The 25,469-nt window shown below is 40.7% G+C and overlaps 1 protein-coding gene, 20 non-coding genes and 1 pseudogene across 21 annotated transcripts; 1 reads left to right on the top strand and 21 right to left on the bottom strand.

The window, feature by feature from the left end:
• The first annotated feature begins 2,930 nt into the window (after nt 1-2,930).
• On the top strand, nt 2,931-4,439 carry LOC135158128 (uncharacterized). The gene has a single exon (XM_064115427.1). The coding sequence runs from the start codon at nt 3,441-3,443 to the stop codon at nt 4,299-4,301; it is 861 nt and encodes a 286-aa protein (XP_063971497.1). The 5' UTR covers nt 2,931-3,440; the 3' UTR covers nt 4,302-4,439.
• A 2,024-nt stretch (nt 4,440-6,463) lies between these two features.
• Nucleotides 6,464-6,576, bottom strand: LOC135158553 (5S ribosomal RNA; annotated as a pseudogene).
• Nucleotides 6,577-7,043: 467 nt separating this feature from the next.
• LOC135158351 (5S ribosomal RNA) lies at nt 7,044-7,162 on the bottom strand. Its single transcript, XR_010297125.1, has one exon. It is a non-coding gene; the product is annotated as a 5S ribosomal RNA (ribosomal RNA).
• Nucleotides 7,163-7,629: 467 nt separating this feature from the next.
• On the bottom strand, nt 7,630-7,748 carry LOC135158350 (5S ribosomal RNA). Its single transcript, XR_010297124.1, has one exon. It is a non-coding gene; the product is annotated as a 5S ribosomal RNA (ribosomal RNA).
• Nucleotides 7,749-8,216: 468 nt separating this feature from the next.
• Nucleotides 8,217-8,335, bottom strand: LOC135158349 (5S ribosomal RNA). The gene has a single exon (XR_010297123.1). It is a non-coding gene; the product is annotated as a 5S ribosomal RNA (ribosomal RNA).
• Nucleotides 8,336-8,803: 468 nt separating this feature from the next.
• Nucleotides 8,804-8,922, bottom strand: LOC135158348 (5S ribosomal RNA). The gene has a single exon (XR_010297122.1). It is a non-coding gene; the product is annotated as a 5S ribosomal RNA (ribosomal RNA).
• A 4,727-nt stretch (nt 8,923-13,649) lies between these two features.
• On the bottom strand, nt 13,650-13,768 carry LOC135158347 (5S ribosomal RNA). Its single transcript, XR_010297121.1, has one exon. It is a non-coding gene; the product is annotated as a 5S ribosomal RNA (ribosomal RNA).
• A 467-nt stretch (nt 13,769-14,235) lies between these two features.
• Nucleotides 14,236-14,354, bottom strand: LOC135158345 (5S ribosomal RNA). Its single transcript, XR_010297119.1, has one exon. It is a non-coding gene; the product is annotated as a 5S ribosomal RNA (ribosomal RNA).
• A 467-nt stretch (nt 14,355-14,821) lies between these two features.
• Nucleotides 14,822-14,940, bottom strand: LOC135158344 (5S ribosomal RNA). The gene has a single exon (XR_010297118.1). It is a non-coding gene; the product is annotated as a 5S ribosomal RNA (ribosomal RNA).
• Nucleotides 14,941-15,407: 467 nt separating this feature from the next.
• Nucleotides 15,408-15,526, bottom strand: LOC135158543 (5S ribosomal RNA). The gene has a single exon (XR_010297316.1). It is a non-coding gene; the product is annotated as a 5S ribosomal RNA (ribosomal RNA).
• A 467-nt stretch (nt 15,527-15,993) lies between these two features.
• On the bottom strand, nt 15,994-16,112 carry LOC135158540 (5S ribosomal RNA). The gene has a single exon (XR_010297313.1). It is a non-coding gene; the product is annotated as a 5S ribosomal RNA (ribosomal RNA).
• Nucleotides 16,113-16,579: 467 nt separating this feature from the next.
• On the bottom strand, nt 16,580-16,698 carry LOC135158343 (5S ribosomal RNA). The gene has a single exon (XR_010297117.1). It is a non-coding gene; the product is annotated as a 5S ribosomal RNA (ribosomal RNA).
• Nucleotides 16,699-17,165: 467 nt separating this feature from the next.
• LOC135158342 (5S ribosomal RNA) lies at nt 17,166-17,284 on the bottom strand. Its single transcript, XR_010297116.1, has one exon. It is a non-coding gene; the product is annotated as a 5S ribosomal RNA (ribosomal RNA).
• A 467-nt stretch (nt 17,285-17,751) lies between these two features.
• Nucleotides 17,752-17,870, bottom strand: LOC135158341 (5S ribosomal RNA). The gene has a single exon (XR_010297115.1). It is a non-coding gene; the product is annotated as a 5S ribosomal RNA (ribosomal RNA).
• A 467-nt stretch (nt 17,871-18,337) lies between these two features.
• LOC135158340 (5S ribosomal RNA) lies at nt 18,338-18,456 on the bottom strand. The gene has a single exon (XR_010297114.1). It is a non-coding gene; the product is annotated as a 5S ribosomal RNA (ribosomal RNA).
• Nucleotides 18,457-18,923: 467 nt separating this feature from the next.
• Nucleotides 18,924-19,042, bottom strand: LOC135158339 (5S ribosomal RNA). The gene has a single exon (XR_010297113.1). It is a non-coding gene; the product is annotated as a 5S ribosomal RNA (ribosomal RNA).
• Nucleotides 19,043-19,509: 467 nt separating this feature from the next.
• On the bottom strand, nt 19,510-19,628 carry LOC135158338 (5S ribosomal RNA). Its single transcript, XR_010297112.1, has one exon. It is a non-coding gene; the product is annotated as a 5S ribosomal RNA (ribosomal RNA).
• A 467-nt stretch (nt 19,629-20,095) lies between these two features.
• Nucleotides 20,096-20,214, bottom strand: LOC135158337 (5S ribosomal RNA). Its single transcript, XR_010297111.1, has one exon. It is a non-coding gene; the product is annotated as a 5S ribosomal RNA (ribosomal RNA).
• A 3,362-nt stretch (nt 20,215-23,576) lies between these two features.
• Nucleotides 23,577-23,695, bottom strand: LOC135158336 (5S ribosomal RNA). Its single transcript, XR_010297110.1, has one exon. It is a non-coding gene; the product is annotated as a 5S ribosomal RNA (ribosomal RNA).
• Nucleotides 23,696-24,162: 467 nt separating this feature from the next.
• Nucleotides 24,163-24,281, bottom strand: LOC135158334 (5S ribosomal RNA). Its single transcript, XR_010297108.1, has one exon. It is a non-coding gene; the product is annotated as a 5S ribosomal RNA (ribosomal RNA).
• Nucleotides 24,282-24,748: 467 nt separating this feature from the next.
• On the bottom strand, nt 24,749-24,867 carry LOC135158333 (5S ribosomal RNA). Its single transcript, XR_010297107.1, has one exon. It is a non-coding gene; the product is annotated as a 5S ribosomal RNA (ribosomal RNA).
• A 467-nt stretch (nt 24,868-25,334) lies between these two features.
• On the bottom strand, nt 25,335-25,453 carry LOC135158332 (5S ribosomal RNA). Its single transcript, XR_010297106.1, has one exon. It is a non-coding gene; the product is annotated as a 5S ribosomal RNA (ribosomal RNA).
• Between the last annotated feature and the right edge of the window lie 16 nt (nt 25,454-25,469).

Below are 25,469 nucleotides of genomic sequence, written 5' to 3'. Positions count from 1 at the left end.
GTTTTTTCTACATTTTTTAAAATCAAGTTATTTTCAGCCTGGACTTCCCTTTAAAGGAAAAACATGTCATATGAAATGTACCGTAGCAGAGTACTGGACATATGAGAGATTAAACAGTTGGACATTTCTGTCTTCCTTTTCTGCAGGTGTGCGGGATGAGTGGATATTACACCCTCCTTACGGAGAGGCTCCAGTGCTTCCACTGCATGAAGGAGCGGCAGGCGAGTGGAAGCGAGCTGCAATACCGATGGAATGCTTCCCGTCCAAGCATCCTGGCCAATCTCCCCCCTTCGGTCTCGAGCCTCTTCCCGGCTGTCATCTGCGGCAAGCGAGCCATCGACAGAGACGTAGTCAGCATCCTGGACGATCGCCTGAATTCTGTTTCGATGAGCAAGCTTGCCCGCATATTGTCCCAGAACCATGCCACGTCCTATGCCCAGAGGAGGGACCTCTACCAGACGGTGCTGATGAACGCGTCAGAAGGTCATGGTTCAGGTCAGCAGGGAATCCTGCCCTTCATCAAGTCCACCTACACCCTGCCCATTCCCCAGACGCCTCTCCCTTCTGCTCGGGTCCTGAGACGAGCCCAGCTCATCCTGGAAATCGGAAAGATGCCAGTATACCGGGCTTCACTTCTCAGCCACACTGGAGAAATCCTTTGTATTGACGGCACAAAGCAGGTATTTTAAATTCTCTATCTCTCTTGAATTGTCAACAAAATGGGATAAAAAAATGAGCAGCTACAGTGAATGGAATAGAACATAAATGATTAATGAAATGGGGATGTAATGCTTAAAAAATGCTGGAATAGATCAATGAATGGCTATTTTTACTATTTTCCAATAATTAACAACAACCAAAATGTGCGCAAAATATTGTTAATAGTTTGATTGTCATTTACAAAATCGCGATATTGTTTTTTTTCTCTATTTTCTGCACAGATTCTGAAGAAGGTATACGGAGATGGCCAGGGCACGATGCAGTACTTGACCAGCGTGCTAAACGAGTGGGGACAATTCCTCACGTCGGTGGTGACAGCCTGCGAGTCCCAAGAGGCCTATACCAGGATGGCACGGGGGCTAATATCCAGATTCGCCAGGGCCAACGCTCCTGCTCCGAAGATCCTATACACGGACAGTAACTGTTGTAGGTGAGTTGAGTTTCCAAGTCTCGTTAGTCACCTTTTAATATTCAAAAGCAAATAGCAATGCATAGATTAGACGAGTATGCAAAAATAGATGTTGTAAAACGATTTTTTCTCTTTTTTTGTTTCAGGGATGGTGGAGCCTCGTGGCTCGAGACGCTCTTTTCTGAGTGGACTCAGGAGGGAATGGTCATCCGCCTCGATGTACGCCACTGGCTTCATCGATGGGACGCCGTGGTAGTCAAGCAGACACACTCGAAGTACGGCAGTTTTATGAGCGCCATGGCCGGGGCCATCATGGCATACAGTGAGGCCGATATGGGGAAATTGACGGCCGCCATCCGGAAGGGCAACGAGGCTCTGTATGCAGCCTACACGGACGGGCAGATGGTGAGGTTCGTGACTCGCAGCCAGCTGAAGGCCTATGTCCGCCGTGTCACCCGTGGCGTTGAGGTGAGATACTTTGTTTGATTTTTTCAAATTATAATAGAATAAAACATGGAAAAGGAACATGGAATTACTATACACCAACAAGTAAGTAAATAATCTGAATGTGACAAAATCTGATGCCTTTTATTTTCAGGATGCTGCAGAGTAGTTCATGAGTTTACGATAGAAATAATTAGAATTATTGTTCTTATTTCAACCTTTTCATTCTTATCAGGAATCTGCCCTTGCCATCGAGGCAATCCTGGACGAGTTCAAAGGTGATGCGGGCCTGGACGTGGATGGTATCCACCTATTCAAGTCGTCGGAGGCCGTGGACGACCATTGGGCGGTCGCCAGCAAACACCTCGGGTGTATGCAGGTGAGGATTCAACATGTGTTCTTTTTTTTTATTGCTTATTTAGGTAATCAGTTCAGATGATTGATTGATCTTTTAGGCAATATTAAAGATGCCCATTGAAAAGAAAAATATCTTTATTTTATTTTACAAAGGCAAAATTAAATTATAATATTGCGAAAATTCATGATGTCTCATTACAGGATCCACCGGGCGTTCCCCTGTACGTTTCTACCGGGACGGCGACCATCAATGGCGTCAAGCTAAACAAATACAGGTGCCGTAGAGGGAGCAACGCTCTTGAGGGACTGCACTCCCACTTGGTCAATTGTATCCCCTCCAAGAGGTGTGGGATCATGCCTTTCCAGGTTAGTATTTTCACGTAATATCATATTCAAATAGGGAGAGAGAAGGAAACTAGAATCTGGAGAGACTCCTTTATAGTTTTAATTAACTCAATATTTTCATTCTCATTTTTGTTATTTATTCATGCAGGTTTCACTGGTTGCCTTCATGGTTCAGTGGAATCAGAGAATGGAAGGCAGGAAGACAGAAGGCCCTACCCGTTCAGCAATCACTGACCCGTGCCTCATCCAGAGGCTGAACCAGCATGCGGAAGTGCTCTTTGGAAAGGACCATCTGTTCGACCCCAACTTCATCGCACCCATGCCTGCCAACACAGATGAGGGACAGGAGGAGGAGCTTATCGGGGTGGAGTATGTGTACTGCCAATCCACAGATTTCACCGCCAAAGAGTACTACGTTCGTCGTGGTGAGATAAAATTCTAATTTTATGCTCATCTTCGGTTGAATCTTATCTAATATGATCTTTATACTTTGTGTGATGTTTATTGAATGTTGATTCATAGTCATTTCAACATAACATGTTAAACAATAATTTGACAAAAGTAGTATGGATTATTATCTTAGAGTATATTAATTAATGTGTACCTTTGTTGAATGTATTGAATTGTTATTTTTTTTTCTTTTTTTTTTCATTTCAAACAAAATAATGCAGTTGAGGAGGAACAGGCCAAGGAGGAGGACGAATCAGCCGATGATAAGGGCAACGAAGAGGCATGGGAAGAAGACGGCAATGACGACAATGACGAGGGGATTGAGAGAGACGCAGAGCAGCAGGATCCCATTGACGGCATCAGCGTCAACCATGCTGTCCTGGTCAAGTCTGAGCACCAACCACCTTGTGATACCAATCCAGTGCTGGACGACGTGCTCGCCCCTCGGAAGCACCTACATCTCCCTGGCTTCGAGGAGGTAGAGAGGCTGGCTCTCCTGCTAATCCAACTAGCCGACGATTCGGACGAGCATCTGATTCCACCTGAACTTCGTCTCCAGATCATCGCGGCAGCTGCAGCTCTCTCGGACCATGACAAATCTTGTAAATCATTTGTGAAGAGGTATGAGTCCAAATGGGGCCATACACTATTTGGCAGAGTTCATGGTCCAGAGTCACCACAAACCAGTGCAGCCCAAAAGACAAAGTTCGCGTGGATGAGGTACGCTCAGGCAGCTGCCGTTACCGAGGAGTCGAGGTTGCTGTACGTTGTGATCAAAATGTTGAAAAATCGACCCAAGGCCAGCTCCTTGTCATCTCCCACCAAAATTGCATGCCTCGTAAGAGGGCAGTACAAACGCATCGTCGATCGGGTACGAGATGACAGGAAGCTGGCAGAGGTGCCGATTCCTCTACCGAATATCAATGTTAAGTCCATTACGGCTTTCCTCACCAGGGAAAATAAGAGGATGAACTTTCTGTCCACAGTTGTTCCCAAGGCTCCCAGTCACCGCCGTGTAATGACGGCCAAGTCCATTCCCGATGCACCATCCCTGCCTTCAACATTGAGCATGCCTGACAGGGAACAGGTTCAGTACCCGACGGTGCCTTTCGAGACGGGCAACAGGCGTGGACAGAATAGGAAGTTAGACCTCAACACGCCAATTGATGATCCAATGCAAGCTCATCCATTGCCCACACTTGCAAAGCCAATCTTGCCAAAAGCGCCAATTCTGATGGTAGTTCCATTACAGCCACGTGCGGCATCCTTGTCGTTTCAGCCTTCCACATCAGCGCCTTTAAAGGTTACTCTCCCTCCTCCCCCACAGCCCAAAGCCAAGCCTATCATGCCAAACAAATCAAAGAAACCGTGCGCAGCTTGCGGGGTATTCAATTGTGGTGGCGATCGAAAACGGTACATTCCGTCCAAAGACAAGGTGACAAACAGCACTCAGAAGTTATTCACTTTCTGTCCCCGAACTCGCAAGTCCCTTACTCCAGGGTTCACGGATCGTACCTACGACAGTTACGATCATTTCAAAACTGTCGTGGACTCTGAGCTTGCAAAGAGAACATGAATTTCATAATATTCATCAATTGGTGAAATCTGAGGCTGGTTGCACATATGCTTGTATTATTCTTGTTTTGATTATATGTACTTATGCCCTTTTGTTAGGGAGCTCAGGTAATTTACTTCCTTGCCAGAGATGTTTGATGATACTTGATGCCTTGTTGCAGAGATGTATAGGCTTTTATAATGCAATATTGTTTATATGTACTTATGCCCCTTTTGTTAGGGAGCTCAGGTAATTTACTTCCTTGCCAGAGATGTTTGATGATACTTGATGCCTTCTTGCGGAGACGTATAGGCTTTTATAATGTTTTACTTTTTATATGTGCTTATGCCCTTTTGTTAGGGAACTCACGCCATTAACTTGCCTGCCACTTGATGCCTTGTTGCAGAGATGTATAGGCTTTTATAATGCAATACTGTTTATATGTACTTATGCCCTTTTGCTAGGGTGCTCAGGTAATCTACTTGCCTGCCAGAGATGTTTGATGATACTTGATGCCTTGTTGCAGAGACGTAAAGTCTGTTATATGGTATCACTATTTATATGTACTTAAACCCTATTGTTAGGGAACTTGCCTGCCAGATATGTTTGATGATACTTGATGCCTTGTTGCAGAGACGTATAGGCTTTTATAATGTTTTACTTTTTATATGTACTTATGCCCTTTTGTTAGGGAACTCAGGCCATTAACTTGCCTGCCACTTGATGCCTTGTTGCAGAGATGTATAGGCTTTTATAATGCAATACTGTTTATATGTACTTATGCCCTTTTGCTAGGGTGCTCAGGTAATCTACTTGCCTGCCAGAGATGTTTGATGATACTTGATGCCTTGTTGCAGAGACGTAAAGTCTGTTATATGGTATCACTATTTATATGTACTTAAACCCTATTGTTAGGGAACTTGCCTGCCAGATATGTTTGATGATACTTGATGCCTTGTTGCAGAGACGTATAGGCTTTTATAATGTTTTACTTTTTATATGTACTTATGCCCTTTTGTTAGGGAACTCAGGCCATTAACTTGCCTGCCACTTGATGCCTTGTTGCAGAGATGTATAGGCTTTTATAATGCAATACTGTTTATATGTACTTATGCCCTTTTGCTAGGGTGCTCAGGTAATCTACTTGCCTGCCAGAGATGTTTGATGATACTTGATGCCTTGTTGCAGAGACGTAAAGTCTGTTATATGGTATCACTATTTATATGTACTTAAACCCTATTGTTAGGGAACTTGCCTGCCAGATATGTTTGATGATACTTGATGCCTTCTTGTGGAAACGTACAGGCTTTTATAATGTATTACTTTTTATATGTACTTATGCCCTTTTGTAAGGGAATTTGATACCATGTTGCAAAGAAATATTGGCTTTGTTGATGTTGAAAGCCACAGTGCCAAAGATCTTTTATTTTATTTGTACATAATGCCTTTCACCGAGGCGATAGATGATGGTATTTTACGAAAGCATATATTTTGTATGCTTAATTCTTGCTTTTATAAGAGGCCAATTTTATTATGATTATTCATATTATTATTATTCAAACAGAACAGAAAAACAAAGAAGAAGAATGATACTATGTTTATTAAAACATAAAGAACAAGCAATGCATAAAATTCATGTCAGACTTTTTTCTGTCTTTGTGTGAGAATGAATGTTGCGTATGTTTGTGTGTGTGTTGTATGTTTGTTTGTATGTGTGTGTATATTCATGTGTGTATGTGTGTATGTAAGCGTGTGTGTTCGTATGTTTGTGTATGAATGTACGTGTGTCTGGGTGTATGTGTGTGTGTGTGTGATTGTATGTGTGTCTGTGTGTATGTGCATGTGTTTGCGTGTGTGTGTTTCTGTGTGTAAAATTAGACAAACAAAATACAACAAAACAATCAAGTGAACAATAACAAACAATAAAACAAACAAAGACACCAATAAAAACACAAATAAACAAACAAAAACAAACAAAATTGATTGATTGACTGAATATGATTTTAGTGTATGCATGTCAATGCTAAATGGGACACAAGCAGACGATGTTTCATCTTTTCGTCACCAGGTGGCGCTCTTTAAACTTCCGACATGGTCATCATTTCCCCTTTTTTTTCGTCCTTCGATCACCGCGACAGGTGGATTTTCGTGGTGATCGTCAAGGTCGTAGTAGTACTCAGGGGGGTCGTACCCCGTTCCCAGGCGGTCTCCCATCCAAGTACTAACCGAGCCCTGTGCTGCTTGACTTCGGTGATCGGACGAGAACCGGTATATTCAGCATGGTATGGTCGTAGGCTCTTGCTCCATCAAAGTCAAGCTATTTGAAGGGATACTATGACGTCATCATCTATTTAATCCCTGTCAGTAATAATATTGGTTTCTTGATGTCTTCAGTCATTCCACCGATCTTTCATTGGGTTTGTTTCAGTTTCCATCGGATGCCTACCTACGAGAATTTTGAGATATTGTCGTGTTTTTTTTCTTGGATGCGCACCTGTGTGTGACGCAACAATTCACATGATGGTGTAGGCCTTGAACTGCGCGCCTCGTCTCTTGGAGACCCTGTGCTTGCAAACAAACGACTTTCCTCATTGCCTTGAATGTCGGACATCAAGCGAAAAGTTTATTCCTGCTCTATTAAAAAGGGTGACGAAGGAGACGAAAAAGACAACAAAAAGAGACAAAAGTGATACTATAAGGAAAACAAATACCAACGACTTAAAATGTAAAAATGAATAAAGGGGCATTTCATGAAGCAAAAAATGCCTACAACACCCGGTATTCCCAGGCGGTCTCCCATCCAAGTACTAACCGAGCCCTATGCTGCTTGACTTCGGTGATCGGACGAGAACCGGTATATTCAGCATGGTATGGTCGTAGGCTCTTGCTCCATCAAAGTCAAGCTATTTGAAGGGATACTATGACGTCATCATCTATTTAATCCCTGTCAGTAATAATATTGGTTTCTTGATGTCTTCAGTCATTCCACCGATCTTTCATTGGGTTTGTTTCAGTTTCCATCGGATGCCTACCTACGAGAATTTTGAGATATTGTCGTGTTTTTTTTCTTGGATGCGCACCTGTGTGTGACGCAACAATTCACATGATGGTGTAGGCCTTGAACTGCGCGCCTCGTCTCTTGGAGACCCTGTGCTTGCAAACAAACGACTTTCCTCATTGCCTTGAATGTCGGACATCAAGCGAAAAGTTTATTCCTGCTCTATTAAAAAGGGTGACGAAGGAGACGAAAAAGACAACAAAAAGAGACAAAAGTGATACTATAAGGAAAACAAATACCAACGACTTAAAATGTAAAAATGAATAAAGGGGCATTTCATGAAGCAAAAAATGCCTACAACACCCGGTATTCCCAGGCGGTCTCCCATCCAAGTACTAACCGAGCCCTATGCTGCTTGACTTCGGTGATCGGACGAGAACCGGTATATTCAGCATGGTATGGTCGTAGGCTCTTGCTCCATCAAAGTCAAGCTATTTGAAGGGATACTATGACGTCATCATCTATTTAATCCCTGTCAGTAATAATATTGGTTTCTTGATGTCTTCAGTCATTCCACCGATCTTTCATTGGGTTTGTTTCAGTTTCCATCGGATGCCTACCTACGAGAATTTTGAGATATTGTCGTGTTTTTTTTTCTTGGATGCGCACCTGTGTGTGACGCAACAATTCACATGATGGTGTAGGCCTTGAACTGCGCGCCTCGTCTCTTGGAGACCCTGTGCTTGCAAACAAACGACTTTCCTCATTGCCTTGAATGTCGGACATCAAGCGAAAAGTTTATTCCTGCTCTATTAAAAAGGGTGACGAAGGAGACGAAAAAGACAACAAAAAGAGACAAAAGTGATACTATAAGGAAAACAAATACCAACGACTTAAAATGTAAAAATGAATAAAGGGGCATTTCATGAAGCAAAAAATGCCTACAACACCCGGTATTCCCAGGCGGTCTCCCATCCAAGTACTAACCGAGCCCTATGCTGCTTGACTTCGGTGATCGGACGAGAACCGGTATATTCAGCATGGTATGGTCGTAGGCTCTTGCTCCATCAAAGTCAAGCTATTTGAAGGGATACTATGACGTCATCATCTATTTAATCCCTGTCAGTAATAATATTGGTTTCTTGATGTCTTCAGTCATTCCACCGATCTTTCATTGGGTTTGTTTCAGTTTCCATCGGATGCCTACCTACGAGAATTTTGAGATATTGTCGTGTTTTTTTTTCTTGGATGCGCACCTGTGTGTGACGCAACAATTCACATGATGGTGTAGGCCTTGAACTGCGCGCCTCGTCTCTTGGAGACCCTGTGCTTGCAAACAAACGACTTTCCTCATTGCCTTGAATGTCGGACATCAAGCGAAAAGTTTATTCCTGCTCTATTAAAAAGGGTGACGAAGGAGACGAAAAAGACAACAAAAAGAGACAAAAGTGATACTATAAGGAAAACAAATACCAACGACTTAAAATGTAAAAATGAATAAAGGGGCATTTCATGAAGCAAAAAATGCCTACAACACCCGGTATTCCCAGGCGGTCTCCCATCCAAGTACTAACCGAGCCCTATGCTGCTTGACTTCGGTGATCGGACGAGAACCGGTATATTCAGCATGGTATGGTCGTAGGCTCTTGCTCCATCAAAGTCAAGCTATTTGAAGGGATACTATGACGTCATCATCTATTTAATCCCTGTCAGTAATAATATTGGTTTCTTGATGTCTTCAGTCATTCCACCGATCTTTCATTGGGTTTGTTTCAGTTTCCATCGGATGCCTACCTACGAGAATTTTGAGATATTGTCGTGTTTTTTTTCTTGGATGCGCACCTGTGTGTGACGCAACAATTCACATGATGGTGTAGGCCTTGAACTGCGCGCCTCGTCTCTTGGAGACCCTGTGCTTGCAAACAAACGACTTTCCTCATTGCCTTGAATGTCGGACATCAAGCGAAAAGTTTATTCCTGCTCTATTAAAAAGGGTGACGAAGGAGACGAAAAAGACAACAAAAAGAGACAAAAGTGATACTATAAGGAAAACAAATACCAACGACTTAAAATGTAAAAATGAATAAAGGGGCATTTCATGAAGCAAAAAATGCCTACAACACCCGGTATTCCCAGGCGGTCTCCCATCCAAGTACTAACCGAGCCCTATGGTGGGTCATTCTCAAAAAAATGTTACAATTCACAAAAAACGTGTCTCGACTATTTTATGGCCGCTAGCTTCACAACCCTGAGCATTTTCTACAAAAATTTCATCAAGAAAATTACAATAATAGACTAGCTCCACAAAGCATATGCGACCAGTGACTAGTAAAGCTCTAATTTTATTACAAAAGCCTTTTATTATTATTTTTTTTAGAATCGACACTGTCTCGGGTCAGTTTTAGATTTTACTATCATTCTCTTTCCTAAGTAGTCTGTATTTCTTACCTACATTAATGTCTGGTGAGGGCAGCTTGGTGTAAACATCTGACATACTGCGCTTATCCTAGTATTTGATGTTCCCTTTGTGATTAATTTCACTTTTAACTTTGTCCCTAATTCATTTTAACCTCCGTAACGAATACTGCCACAAGTTTTTTCTCCCTTTCAAACTGAATCATATTATGTGATAATGTGTCTGCAAGTAGAGTGATATTCATTAATAAATAATTGATAGGGAATTATCATATATGTTTCCTGCATTACACGAAAATAAAGGACTATTCTTAAAAAATGAAATGTATGACTAAACAGATTTAACATCCGTAACGCACCTTAAGAAAATATGCACTTTGGCAGTTCTGTTAAGGATTCAGTATTATATAGGATAAGAGACACCTTTCATAATAAATACAACTTTTAAAGGCAGGGCTGCTAAATAAGGACTACGTTGGACCATAAAGCATAAATACATTAACTTCCGTAACGCATTAACTTCCGTAACATTTTTTCTTGAATTTGCTACAAATTTGTGCTATACTGAATCACTCCGGATCATACAGATATAAATCATATAAGGTATCCTCCACCTACTTACCCATAAAAATAATAGCTATTCATCCATGTCAAATTATTATTACACACCTTATTTTTAACATCCCTTTGAAAAGAGGGAAAATTGCCAGCGAAAACAATTTCCCGAGAATTATATATGATATTTAATGCTTTTGGAATTTTTAATAATTCAAACTACAAATTTTGAATATTGGCATCTCCTTTAGAACTTAAAATGTATAACTTCCTTTGCTATATAAAGTGCATTAACTTCCGTAACAATTACTGTTACGGAAGTTAATACGCTTCTCTGCTGTACTTTGCTGAGATTGATAGTACGATTCTCGTTTCAGAATAGGTGACATGACTTTGTCTAATGCTGAAGTCGGCAGAAATGGTGTAGAGAAAGGGAAAGAGAAAAATTAAGCTTTCATGGACAGGGAAAGAGAAAGAAAAACTGTTTGCAATGACTCATGAGGAGGATTAATGTATCACCGATCAAAAATGTGAGCGCAAAGCGCGAGCTAAAACTTGTGTATAGTTTAACCTGAAAACTTGAAATTCTATAGCATTTTTGTAAAAATGATCAGGGTGTTATCTGAATAAACTATTAATGCTAGTACAAAGTGCTAGCTGATTTTTTTTTCGTATTCTGACTGAAAGCTTGACATTCTAAACACTCTTTATACCAATCACAAGGATGGGTATCTTAATTGAAGCGACTGTAATTTTTTTTATTTTTTGATCTAAAAACAAAAATTTTTGGACGTTTTAATTTGAGAACAAGATATATATATCCAATAAACAATTATTGCAAATCATAAAAAGGATGGGTGTCTTGCTAAGGAAATGATGCGCAGCGAATGCGAAGCGCAAGCTGAAAATATGTGTCATTCCAATATGAAAACCTGACATTTTAAGCACGCTTTCAAATAAAGAGGACATAAATTGAATAAAAAAATATTGTATGCAATAGAATGCAAAAGAACAAGTGGGGATTACATGTATGTACACCATCAATCAACTCTTAATATTCATGAAGATATGCATAGACCAAACTGTTTCTCCAAAATAATGCAAATCTTTAAAATGGCATAACTTCGTTATTCTGTGATTATTGTAATCATAATTGCAGTATTTTGTTTGTCTGATTATTATTTGTTCAGATCATATTTTTCAGCCTGGATGACACCCTTAATGCGCATGAAAAGCGCTGAAATAATCGATATAGGCCTACTGACATGAAAATATGGAAAGGGGTATTTCAAACACTCACGGTTTGTTGGATTTATGAATGAAATACGTATTTCGATAATTAAACATTTTGGCTATTCAACATTTTTTTAAATCACGAACAGGATGCATAATTGCGTATCTCGATGAAACAAAATAATGAAAAAAAAATCGAGATTAGATCATATAGATTCCGTTAATAATTTATGTATTTGTGAATTTTTAGCCTCTTGTTTCATTCACCTTTTTTATTATTTTTTCCCCCATGTCCTTTTTTATATATTTTTTTCTTCTTTTTTCTATCTTTTTTGGCTATTGGCAAGCGGCGGGATTCCTTGTAACCCAGAGAACTCATCCTGGTTACTAGACTGCGATTGTTATTGTTTTTTGCCAGAAACTTTAAAGATGAACTGCAATTCTGTGGCCCGGTTATTCGGTTTTCTCATTCCAACTGTGAACAAGAACGACAATAAAATTACAGTTTCCGTTTCCTGTAATGTTTTTCACATTTTTTTTTCTTTTTTGAGGGGATGGCAAATTAGGCTATGCGTTCCACATTTATCTTTATTTAAAAAAAAGGTTATACGAATACCTATATATGGATTTTCATTAGCTAACAAATACTACAATTTGTAACTCGATTTAACTTCCGTAACGAGGATTGACAATGGTAAATGCCACTCGAGGATTTGATGGTAAAGTATCTTGGGATTCCCAGAATTGGTCATGCATTGCTTAAGATCTTGCTTAGGATTACTTAGGGCCAGAAACTTTTAAGATGAACTACAATTCTGTGGCCCGGTTATTCGGTTTTCTCATTCCAACTGTGAACAAGTACGACAACAAAAATGACAGTTGTCCGTTTCCTGTTCTGTTTTTAACATTTTTTTATTTGGGGGGGGGGGGAGTGGGAAAATTAAGCAATGCGTTCCACATTCATCTTCAATAAAGAAATAAAAAATGTTATACCAATACCTTAATATGGATGTTCCTAAGCTAACAAAATAAATATTGCAATTTGTAATTTGATTTTAACTTCCGTAACGAATGTTGACAAGGTTTAATGCCATCGAGAGGATTTAATGGTAAACTATCTTTGGATTCCCAGCATTGGTCATGCATTACTTAGGATTTAAGGTTATGGATGAAAGTTATTTTAGGGTTGCCTCATTCAAATTATGAACATTAAACTGAACGAAAGATGTGCGATGATTTTTATGGTACTTTTTGCTCAATGTTATTTGGTAAAATCCTGCTTCTGAAAAACAATATTGAATATTTTTTCTATCTTGCAAACATTTTGGCTTCAGTAAATAAAATTATTGATACCACACTAAAACTAAATGGTGTGCATTTCTATTTCAATCATTTCAAAAGTGATTTAATTGAGTAACATAAGTGAGCAATGCTAACGATTAACCTCCGTAACGTTGATATACAGTGCTTGAGTTAATCCGGTCAGTACTTCAAATTGACGCAACAGCGACTTGCCCCTTTTCTGTTGCCACTTTCTCATACATGGTACTTTCACAACATGTATCTTTCAACCCATTCTGTAGACTTCATTTTTACGATTTTTTCCCCCATCAATTGTAGCATTTTTCTGAGAATGACCCTGCTGCTTGACTTCGGTGATCGGACGAGAACCGGTATATTCAGCATGGTATGGTCGTAGGCTCTTGCTCCATCAAAGTCAAGCTATTTGAAGGGATACTATGACGTCATCATCTATTTAATCCCTGTCAGTAATAATATTGGTTTCTTGATGTCTTCAGTCATTCCACCGATCTTTCATTGGGTTTGTTTCAGTTTCCATCGGATGCCTACCTACGAGAATTTTGAGATATTGTCGTGTTTTTTTTCTTGGATGCGCACCTGTGTGTGACGCAACAATTCACATGATGGTGTAGGCCTTGAACTGCGCGCCTCGTCTCTTGGAGACCCTGTGCTTGCAAACAAACGACTTTCCTCATTGCCTTGAATGTCGGACATCAAGCGAAAAGTTTATTCCTGCTCTATTAAAAAGGGTGACGAAGGAGACGAAAAAGACAACAAAAAGAGACAAAAGTGATACTATAAGGAAAACAAATACCAACGACTTAAAATGTAAAAATGAATAAAGGGGCATTTCATGAAGCAAAAAATGCCTACAACACCCGGTATTCCCAGGCGGTCTCCCATCCAAGTACTAACCGAGCCCTATGCTGCTTGACTTCGGTGATCGGACGAGAACCGGTATATTCAGCATGGTATGGTCGTAGGCTCTTGCTCCATCAAAGTCAAGCTATTTGAAGGGATACTATGACGTCATCATCTATTTAATCCCTGTCAGTAATAATATTGGTTTCTTGATGTCTTCAGTCATTCCACCGATCTTTCATTGGGTTTGTTTCAGTTTCCATCGGATGCCTACCTACGAGAATTTTGAGATATTGTCGTGTTTTTTTTCTTGGATGCGCACCTGTGTGTGACGCAACAATTCACATGATGGTGTAGGCCTTGAACTGCGCGCCTCGTCTCTTGGAGACCCTGTGCTTGCAAACAAACGACTTTCCTCATTGCCTTGAATGTCGGACATCAAGCGAAAAGTTTATTCCTGCTCTATTAAAAAGGGTGACGAAGGAGACGAAAAAGACAACAAAAAGAGACAAAAGTGATACTATAAGGAAAACAAATACCAACGACTTAAAATGTAAAAATGAATAAAGGGGCATTTCATGAAGCAAAAAATGCCTACAACACCCGGTATTCCCAGGCGGTCTCCCATCCAAGTACTAACCGAGCCCTATGCTGCTTGACTTCGGTGATCGGACGAGAACCGGTATATTCAGCATGGTATGGTCGTAGGCTCTTGCTCCATCAAAGTCAAGCTATTTGAAGGGATACTATGACGTCATCATCTATTTAATCCCTGTCAGTAATAATATTGGTTTCTTGATGTCTTCAGTCATTCCACCGATCTTTCATTGGGTTTGTTTCAGTTTCCATCGGATGCCTACCTACGAGAATTTTGAGATATTGTCGTGTTTTTTTTCTTGGATGCGCACCTGTGTGTGACGCAACAATTCACATGATGGTGTAGGCCTTGAACTGCGCGCCTCGTCTCTTGGAGACCCTGTGCTTGCAAACAAACGACTTTCCTCATTGCCTTGAATGTCGGACATCAAGCGAAAAGTTTATTCCTGCTCTATTAAAAAGGGTGACGAAGGAGACGAAAAAGACAACAAAAAGAGACAAAAGTGATACTATAAGGAAAACAAATACCAACGACTTAAAATGTAAAAATGAATAAAGGGGCATTTCATGAAGCAAAAAATGCCTACAACACCCGGTATTCCCAGGCGGTCTCCCATCCAAGTACTAACCGAGCCCTATGCTGCTTGACTTCGGTGATCGGACGAGAACCGGTATATTCAGCATGGTATGGTCGTAGGCTCTTGCTCCATCAAAGTCAAGCTATTTGAAGGGATACTATGACGTCATCATCTATTTAATCCCTGTCAGTAATAATATTGGTTTCTTGATGTCTTCAGTCATTCCACCGATCTTTCATTGGGTTTGTTTCAGTTTCCATCGGATGCCTACCTACGAGAATTTTGAGATATTGTCGTGTTTTTTTTCTTGGATGCGCACCTGTGTGTGACGCAACAATTCACATGATGGTGTAGGCCTTGAACTGCGCGCCTCGTCTCTTGGAGACCCTGTGCTTGCAAACAAACGACTTTCCTCATTGCCTTGAATGTCGGACATCAAGCGAAAAGTTTATTCCTGCTCTATTAAAAAGGGTGACGAAGGAGACGAAAAAGACAACAAAAAGAGACAAAAGTGATACTATAAGGAAAACAAATACCAACGACTTAAAATGTAAAAATGAATAAAGGGGCATTTCATGAAGCAAAAAATGCCTACAACACCCGGTATTCCCAGGCGGTCTCCCATCCAAGTACTAACCGAGCCCTATGCTGCTTGACTTCGGTGATCGGACGAGAACCGGTATATTAAGCATGGTATGGTCGTAGGCTCTTGCTCCATCAAAGTCAAGCTATTTGAAGGGATACTATGACGTCATCATCTATTTAATCCCTGTCAGTAATAATATTGGTTTCTTGATGTCTTCAGTCATTCCACCGATCTTTCATTGGGTTTGTTTCAGTTTCCATCGGATGCCTACCTACGAGAATTTTGAGATATTGTCGTGTTTTTTTTCTTGGATGCGCACCTGTGTGTGACGCAACAATTCACATGATGGTGTAGGCCTTGAACTGCGCGCCTCGTCTCTTGGAGACCCTGTGCTTGCAAACAAACGACTTTCCTCATTGCCTTGAATGTCGGACATCAAGCGAAAAGTTTATTCCTGCTCTATTAAAAAGGGTGACGAAGGAGACGAAAAAGACAACAAAAAGAGACAAAAGTGATACTATAAGGAAAACAAATACCAACGACTTAAAATGTAAAAATGAATAAAGGGGCATTTCATGAAGCAAAAAATGCCTACAACACCCGGTATTCCCAGGCGGTCTCCCATCCAAGTACTAACCGAGCCCTATGCTGCTTGACTTCGGTGATCGGACGAGAACCGGTATATTCAGCATGGTATGGTCGTAGACTCTTGCTCCATCAAAGTCAAGCTATTTGAAGGGATACTATGACGTCATCATCTATTTAATCCCTGTCAGTAATAATATTGGTTTCTTGATGTCTTCAGTCATTCCACCGATCTTTCATTGGGTTTGTTTCAGTTTCCATCGGATGCCTACCTACGAGAATTTTGAGATATTGTCGTGTTTTTTTTCTTGGATGCGCACCTGTGTGTGACGCAACAATTCACATGATGGTGTAGGCCTTGAACTGCGCGCCTCGTCTCTTGGAGACCCTGTGCTTGCAAACAAACGACTTTCCTCATTGCCTTGAATGTCGGACATCAAGCGAAAAGTTTATTCCTGCTCTATTAAAAAGGGTGACGAAGGAGACGAAAAAGACAACAAAAAGAGACAAAAGTGATACTATAAGGAAAAAAAATACCAACGACTTAAAATGTAAAAATGAATAAAGGGGCATTTCATGAAGCAAAAAATGCCTACAACACCCGGTATTCCCAGGCGGTCTCCCATCCAAGTACTAACCGAGCCCTATGCTGCTTGACTTCGGTGATCGGACGAGAACCGGTATATTCAGCATGGTATGGTCGTAGGCTCTTGCTCCATCAAAGTCAAGCTATTTGAAGGGATACTATGACGTCATCATCTATTTAATCCCTGTCAGTAATAATATTGGTTTCTTGATGTCTTCAGTCATTCCACCGATCTTTCATTGGGTTTGTTTCAGTTTCCATCGGATGCCTACCTACGAGAATTTTGAGATATTGTCGTGTTTTTTTTCTTGGATGCGCACCTGTGTGTGACGCAACAATTCACATGATGGTGTAGGCCTTGAACTGCGCGCCTCGTCTCTTGGAGACCCTGTGCTTGCAAACAAACGACTTTCCTCATTGCCTTGAATGTCGGACATCAAGCGAAAAGTTTATTCCTGCTCTATTAAAAAGGGTGACGAAGGAGACGAAAAAGACAACAAAAAGAGACAAAAGTGATACTATAAGGAAAACAAATACCAACGACTTAAAATGTAAAAATGAATAAAGGGGCATTTCATGAAGCAAAAAATGCCTACAACACCCGGTATTCCCAGGCGGTCTCCCATCCAAGTACTAACCGAGCCCTATGCTGCTTGACTTCGGTGATCGGACGAGAACCGGTATATTCAGCATGGTATGGTCGTAGGCTCTTGCTCCATCAAAGTCAAGCTATTTGAAGGGATACTATGACGTCATCATCTATTTAATCCCTGTCAGTAATAATATTGGTTTCTTGATGTCTTCAGTCATTCCACCGATCTTTCATTGGGTTTGTTTCAGTTTCCATCGGATGCCTACCTACGAGAATTTTGAGATATTGTCGTGTTTTTTTTCTTGGATGCGCACCTGTGTGTGACGCAACAATTCACATGATGGTGTAGGCCTTGAACTGCGCGCCTCGTCTCTTGGAGACCCTGTGCTTGCAAACAAACGACTTTCCTCATTGCCTTGAATGTCGGACATCAAGCGAAAAGTTTATTCCTGCTCTATTAAAAAGGGTGACGAAGGAGACGAAAAAGACAACAAAAAGAGACAAAAGTGATACTATAAGGAAAACAAATACCAACGACTTAAAATGTAAAAATGAATAAAGGGGCATTTCATGAAGCAAAAAATGCCTACAACACCCGGTATTCCCAGGCGGTCTCCCATCCAAGTACTAACCGAGCCCTATGCTGCTTGACTTCGGTGATCGGACGAGAACCGGTATATTCAGCATGGTATGGTCGTAGGCTCTTGCTCCATCAAAGTCAAGCTATTTGAAGGGATACTATGACGTCATCATCTATTTAATCCCTGTCAGTAATAATATTGGTTTCTTGATGTCTTCAGTCATTCCACCGATCTTTCATTGGGTTTGTTTCAGTTTCCATCGGATGCCTACCTACGAGAATTTTGAGATATTGTCGTGTTTTTTTTCTTGGATGCGCACCTGTGTGTGACGCAACAATTCACATGATGGTGTAGGCCTTGAACTGCGCGCCTCGTCTCTTGGAGACCCTGTGCTTGCAAACAAACGACTTTCCTCATTGCCTTGAATGTCGGACATCAAGCGAAAAGTTTATTCCTGCTCTATTAAAAAGGGTGACGAAGGAGACGAAAAAGACAACAAAAAGAGACAAAAGTGATACTATAAGGAAAACAAATACCAACGACTTAAAATGTAAAAATGAATAAAGGGGCATTTCATGAAGCAAAAAATGCCTACAACACCCGGTATTCCCAGGCGGTCTCCCATCCAAGTACTAACCGAGCCCTATGCTGCTTGACTTCGGTGATCGGACGAGAACCGGTATATTCAGCATGGTATGGTCGTAGGCTCTTGCTCCATCAAAGTCAAGCTATTTGAAGGGATACTATGACGTCATCATCTATTTAATCCCTGTCAGTAATAATATTGGTTTCTTGATGTCTTCAGTCATTCCACCGATCTTTCATTGGGTTTGTTTCAGTTTCCATCGGATGCCTACCTACGAGAATTTTGAGATATTGTCGTGTTTTTTTTCTTGGATGCGCACCTGTGTGTGACGCAACAATTCACATGATGGTGTAGGCCTTGAACTGCGCGCCTCGTCTCTTGGAGACCCTGTGCTTGCAAACAAACGACTTTCCTCATTGCCTTGAATGTCGGACATCAAGCGAAAAGTTTATTCCTGCTCTATTAAAAAGGGTGACGAAGGAGACGAAAAAGACAACAAAAAGAGACAAAAGTGATACTATAAGGAAAACAAATACCAACGACTTAAAATGTAAAAATGAATAAAGGGGCATTTCATGAAGCAAAAAATGCCTACAACACCCGGTATTCCCAGGCGGTCTCCCATCCAAGTACTAACCGAGCCCTATGCTGCTTGACTTCGGTGATCGGACGAGAACCGGTATATTCAGCATGGTATGGTCGTAGGCTCTTGCTCCATCAAAGTCAAGCTATTTGAAGGGATACTATGACGTCATCATCTATTTAATCCCTGTCAGTAATAATATTGGTTTCTTGATGTCTTCAGTCATTCCACCGATCTTTCATTGGGTTTGTTTCAGTTTCCATTGGATGCCTACCTACGAGAATTTTGAGATATTGTCGTGTTTTTTTTCTTGGATGCGCACCTGTGTGTGACGCAACAATTCACATGATGGTGTAGGCCTTGAACTGCGCGCCTCGTCTCTTGGAGACCCTGTGCTTGCAAACAAACGACTTTCCTCATTGCCTTGAATGTCGGACATCAAGCGAAAAGTTTATTCCTGCTCTATTAAGAAGGGTGACGAAGGAGACGAAAAAGACAACAAAAAGAGACAAAAGTGATACTATAAGGAAAACAAATACCAACGACTTAAAATGTAAAAATGAATAAAGGGGCATTTCATGAAGCAAAAAATGCCTACAACACCCGGTATTCCCAGGCGGTCTCCCATCCAAGTACTAACCGAGCCCTATGCTGCTTGACTTCGGTGATCGGACGAGAACCGGTATATTCAGCATGGTATGGTCGTAGGCTCTTGCTCCATCAAAGTCAAGCTATTTGAAGGGATACTATGACGTCATCATCTATTTAATCCCTGTCAGTAATAATATTGGTTTCTTGATGTCTTCAGTCATTCCACCGATCTTTCATTGGGTTTGTTTCAGTTTCCATCGGATGCCTACCTACGAGAATTTTGAGATATTGTCGTGTTTTTTTTCTTGGATGCGCACCTGTGTGTGACGCAACAATTCACATGATGGTGTAGGCCTTGAACTGCGCGCCTCGTCTCTTGGAGACCCTGTGCTTGCAAACAAACGACTTTCCTCATTGCCTTGAATGTCGGACATCAAGCGAAAAGTTTATTCCTGCTCTATTAAAAAGGGTGACGAAGGAGACGAAAAAGACAACAAAAAGAGACAAAAGTGATACTATAAGGAAAACAAATACCAACGACTTAAAATGTAAAAATGAATAAAGGGGCATTTCATGAAGCAAAAAATGCCTACAACACCCGGTATTCCCAGGCGGTCTCCCATCCAAGTACTAACCGAGCCCTATGCTGCTTGACTTCGGTGATCGGACGAGAACCGGTATATTCAGCATGGTATGGTCGTAGGCTCTTGCTCCATCAAAGTCAAGCTATTTGAAGGGATACTATGACGTCATCATCTATTTAATCCCTGTCAGTAATAATATTGGTTTCTTGATGTCTTCAGTCATTCCACCGATCTTTCATTGGGTTTGTTTCAGTTTCCATCGGATGCCTACCTACGAGAATTTTGAGATATTGTCGTGTTTTTTTTCTTGGATGCGCACCTGTGTGTGACGCAACAATTCACATGATGGTGTAGGCCTTGAACTGCGCGCCTCGTCTCTTGGAGACCCACGTACGTGCATAGCGCCAACTTAATGTGTTCCGCCATCTTGCTTGTTGGTTGCCGATAAAATGCGCATTTTCAGATTTTTTAACGCTCAGTTATTATCCATGACTGAAACATTGACCAATCAAAAACTAGGATTCTACAAGAAATATGAATATTCATATACGAAAGTATAAACATAGATAATTCAGTTTTATGTGAAATTTAAACCCAATACTTCAAAATATGGTTAGTTTTATGTCTCTAAAATGACCCTTAAAACCAGAATTTTATTAGTAAAAAATAAAGGTTTTCCCAAGTTGCCATGGTAACGCGGTCTGAGATATAAAAGCTTAGCAAACACTTCATTTCAGTGATCGAGGATGTATTTGTTTACGGTATACGTCTACATAAATTATAACATTTTTTTCCAGACCATGGATGAACTTTCAAAAAGAGACATTTTAGGCAAGTTTTTACGATTTCCGGCAATTTTCTGACACAGGCACTTTGAAGAGGTAATTTTTACAGAATTAGAAGAAGACATCATGGATTTTCCTAATTATCACGACGGATATGCAACTTACTTGTAAACAAATCAAACAAAGTCTATGATACATTTTCGATAATGCAAAAAGAGACATTCAAGTCTCTGATTGAGAGCCGCAGATTGAACATTCGCACGGCGCAATGGTAGCGTTTTCGCCGAATTCGTCGGGGCGAAAACTCCAAGAGAGCCGTACCACTCACCAGTCCCGAACGCTGCGCTGTATGTTTGATGATTTATCTGGTGCCATTTCGTGCTTATAAATTTGTTTTTTCTACAATGCCACTATCTCATTAAAATTGTTTGTCATGATAACATTGGAAATATTATCGTTTAATGGCCCAAAGGATCGACTGTAATAAAAGATACTTTGAAATATTGTCAGAGAGTGATTAGTTAGGTGATGTTTATGGTCAGAATTTAGTCATGGCTTCGGGTGAACTTACGCGAACGCGGTCACTTGCTCACGGGGCGAGTCGGCCTGGCCCTTTGGTGGAAGGCCGTTACGTTAGGCAACGTGCAGTGCAGCTAGAGCAGAGTTGGGGAGTTATAGGTATAAAAATACTTTGAAATAAGTAATCTGCAAATATTTTTGTCTTATCCCTTTGGATTACTTAGTCTTAGATAAGAAATTCAAATTCTCAAAGTTTAAATCAAATTTTAGACAGTGACAACAAAGAGTGGTGCTGTATGGGGGGGGGGGGGGGGGGTGGGTCCCCAATTCACGAACAAGAAAAAAAAGGAAAAGGTAAGAGAATCTTGCGAAATTGTTCAATTGGATTTTTGTAACCAAAAGTCAAAATTATGCTTATGTCGCTTGCTTGCAACTATATATTTTATAAATTTTGCCTGATACGCCATATCGTAGTACCCTCAATTATTTTCACTTGTTACGCCACTGACATGACTGATATAACATCTACTAGTTTATGATAACATTATTTGGTTGCGGGATCAAAGCATCAGCTATATAGCTAAACATTTATACTTTATGCCTGTTCAACTTCCAATACAGGTTTAGGCCTGTATTTATGAGATGTTAAGATCTATGGGTGCCTTTATTATTTTCATTTTCAATTAAAACAATTATTAATTATGTATTAATTTAGTATTAACCTCGATGATACATTTTATTGTATTAAATCGTACAATTTCTGTTGTATTAAGCCCCTTATTAAGCCCTTTTAAAAACATGCTCAGTAGCAGACCCCCCCCCCCCCATATATAAAGACAATAGAAGTGTATATAGAATTAATTGAACCCCCCCCTTATTGAGGACAAAATGAAAAAAAAAATACTCAAAATAATCGACCGCCCCCCCCCCCCCTTTGACGAGGCAGCTGTCGGTGGCCTGATGTCTTCATTGACTTCTTTTTGCTTGTAAAAATAATATTAAAGAAATAGGGGCTACTCTCAGTGTCCCCTGTGAAAATTTATTTGGATCTGCAAGTGCATGAGGCTGCGCCCCCTCCAACGTCATAGCTACCCCATATCTTTAGGTTCTAGCTCTCATATTTTTCAGCTCCCTGGTTTTTTGAAAGAAAAAAAAACGAGGCGAAAGAAAAGAGTGAAATAAATGAAATACGATTAATCAAAATTTGAGTTGTTTGAAAGAATTATACTTATCAGAGAAACTAAATTAAATTCTACAACCATGAAGAATAACAGCAATCTTGATAAATTCTGTTTTTTTTTCAAAATCAGAACCAATCAACCTTTTTCTGATTATTCTGTCACTTTCCATATTTTGGAGAAAAAAAATAAGTGTTCATCGACGCCCTGTACTGCATGATGAAACTGTATCCCCACTCGGCCCTCGTAACCCCCCCCCCCTCTCCCTCTCCCCCTCCCCCACCACAATGCCCCTTGCTCATTTCTCTTATCTCACCTTGACCTTAATTAATTAATCTTAACTATTTGGCGGTACAGTCAAACGTGACTGGTCGCCATCATAGTTTCATCCCCAACAAACAAGGAACAAACAATAACAATTCTGTTTTTCGACCCAACATCATTCCTTTCAATACGCGTAAGGCTATACGTGGGCATGCACAAACAACGTGGGTTAACAAAAACTGACCCGCGTTTGGACTAAAATTGTGATTAAAACAAAAATGTTATAAATATGAAAAAAATATGTGTATAATGAAGGATATCTGATAAACGGAAAAACATCAATCGCTAATTCATAAAAATGCTGGAAAAGATATGACAGAGGTTTTTAACAACGGTAATCAAGGGGAATTAGTGTATGGGTGAATGGCGTTCGAGCTTTAGCCGGAGAGGGCGCGGGCCAAATCTGCCTGAATCTGGCAATATGGCGTCGTCCATTAAGCTGACGTTAGCCAGCGGCGACTGCACGTACGTGGACCCTGTGCTTGCAAACAAACGACTTTCCTCATTGCCTTGAATGTCGGACATCAAGCGAAAAGTTTATTCCTGCTCTATTAAAAAGGGTGACGAAGGAGACGAAAAAGACAACAAAAAGAGACAAAAGTGATACTATAAGGAAAACAAATACCAACGACTTAAAATGTAAAAATGAATAAAGGGGCATTTCATGAAGCAAAAAATGCCTACAACACCCGGTATTCCCAGGCGGTCTCCCATCCAAGTACTAACCGAGCCCTATGCTGCTTGACTTCGGTGATCGGACGAGAACCGGTATATTCAGCATGGTATGGTCGTAGGCTCTTGCTCCATCAAAGTCAAGCTATTTGAAGGGATACTATGACGTCATCATCTATTTAATCCCTGTCAGTAATAATATTGGTTTCTTGATGTCTTCAGTCATTCCACCGATCTTTCATTGGGTTTGTTTCAGTTTCCATCGGATGCCTACCTACGAGAATTTTGAGATATTGTCGTGTTTTTTTTCTTGGATGCGCACCTGTGTGTGACGCAACAATTCACATGATGGTGTAGGCCTTGAACTGCGCGCCTCGTCTCTTGGAGACCCTGTGCTTGCAAACAAACGACTTTCCTCATTGCCTTGAATGTCGGACATCAAGCGAAAAGTTTATTCCTGCTCTATTAAAAAGGGTGACGAAGGAGACGAAAAAGACAACAAAAAGAGACAAAAGTGATACTATAAGGAAAACAAATACCAACGACTTAAAATGTAAAAATGAATAAAGGGGCATTTCATGAAGCAAAAAATGCCTACAACACCCGGTATTCCCAGGCGGTCTCCCATCCAAGTACTAACCGAGCCCTATGCTGCTTGACTTCGGTGATCGGACGAGAACCGGTATATTCAGCATGGTATGGTCGTAGGCTCTTGCTCCATCAAAGTCAAGCTATTTGAAGGGATACTATGACGTCATCATCTATTTAATCCCTGTCAGTAATAATATTGGTTTCTTGATGTCTTCAGTCATTCCACCGATCTTTCATTGGGTTTGTTTCAGTTTCCATCGGATGCCTACCTACGAGAATTTTGAGATATTGTCGTGTTTTTTTTCTTGGATGCGCACCTGTGTGTGACGCAACAATTCACATGATGGTGTAGGCCTTGAACTGCGCGCCTCGTCTCTTGGAGACCCTGTGCTTGCAAACAAACGACTTTCCTCATTGCCTTGAATGTCGGACATCAAGCGAAAAGTTTATTCCTGCTCTATTAAAAAGGGTGACGAAGGAGACGAAAAAGACAACAAAAAGAGACAAAAGTGATACTATAAGGAAAACAAATACCAACGACTTAAAATGTAAAAATGAATAAAGGGGCATTTCATGAAGCAAAAAATGCCTACAACACCCGGTATTCCCAGGCGGTCTCCCATCCAAGTACTAACCGAGCCCTATGCTGCTTGACTTCGGTGATCGGACGAGAACCGGTATATTCAGCATGGTATGGTCGTAGGCTCTTGCTCCATCAAAGTCAAGCTATTTGAAGGGATACTATGACGTCATCATCTATTTAATCCCTGTCAGTAATAATATTGGTTTCTTGATGTCTTCAGTCATTCCACCGATCTTTCATTGGGTTTGTTTCAGTTTCCATCGGATGCCTACCTACGAGAATTTTGAGATATTGTCGTGTTTTTTTTCTTGGATGCGCACCTGTGTGTGACGCAACAATTCACATGATGGTGTAGGCCTTGAACTGCGCGCCTCGTCTCTTGGAGACCCTGTGCTTGCAAACAAACGACTTTCCTCATTGCCTTGAATGTCGGACATCAAGCGAAAAGTTTATTCCTGCTCTATTAAAAAGGGTGACGAAGGAGACGAAAAAGACAACAAAAAGAGACAAAAGTGATACTATAAGGAAAACAAATACCAACGACTTAAAATGTAAAAATGAATAAAGGGGCATTTCATGAAGCAAAAAATGCCTACAACACCCGGTATTCCCAGGCGGTCTCCCATCCAAGTACTAACCGAGCCCTATGCTGCTTGACTTCGGTGATCGGACGAGAACCGGTATATTCAGCATGGTATGGTCGTAGGCTCTTGCTCCATCAAAG

Source organism: Lytechinus pictus, unplaced genomic scaffold (genome assembly GCF_037042905.1).
Source record: "Lytechinus pictus isolate F3 Inbred unplaced genomic scaffold, Lp3.0 scaffold_45, whole genome shotgun sequence".
Taxonomy (NCBI): Eukaryota; Metazoa; Echinodermata; class Echinoidea; order Temnopleuroida; family Toxopneustidae; genus Lytechinus; species Lytechinus pictus.
The sequence above is the reverse complement of the archived record's forward strand: the minus strand, read 5'-3'. Positions and strand labels throughout refer to the sequence as shown.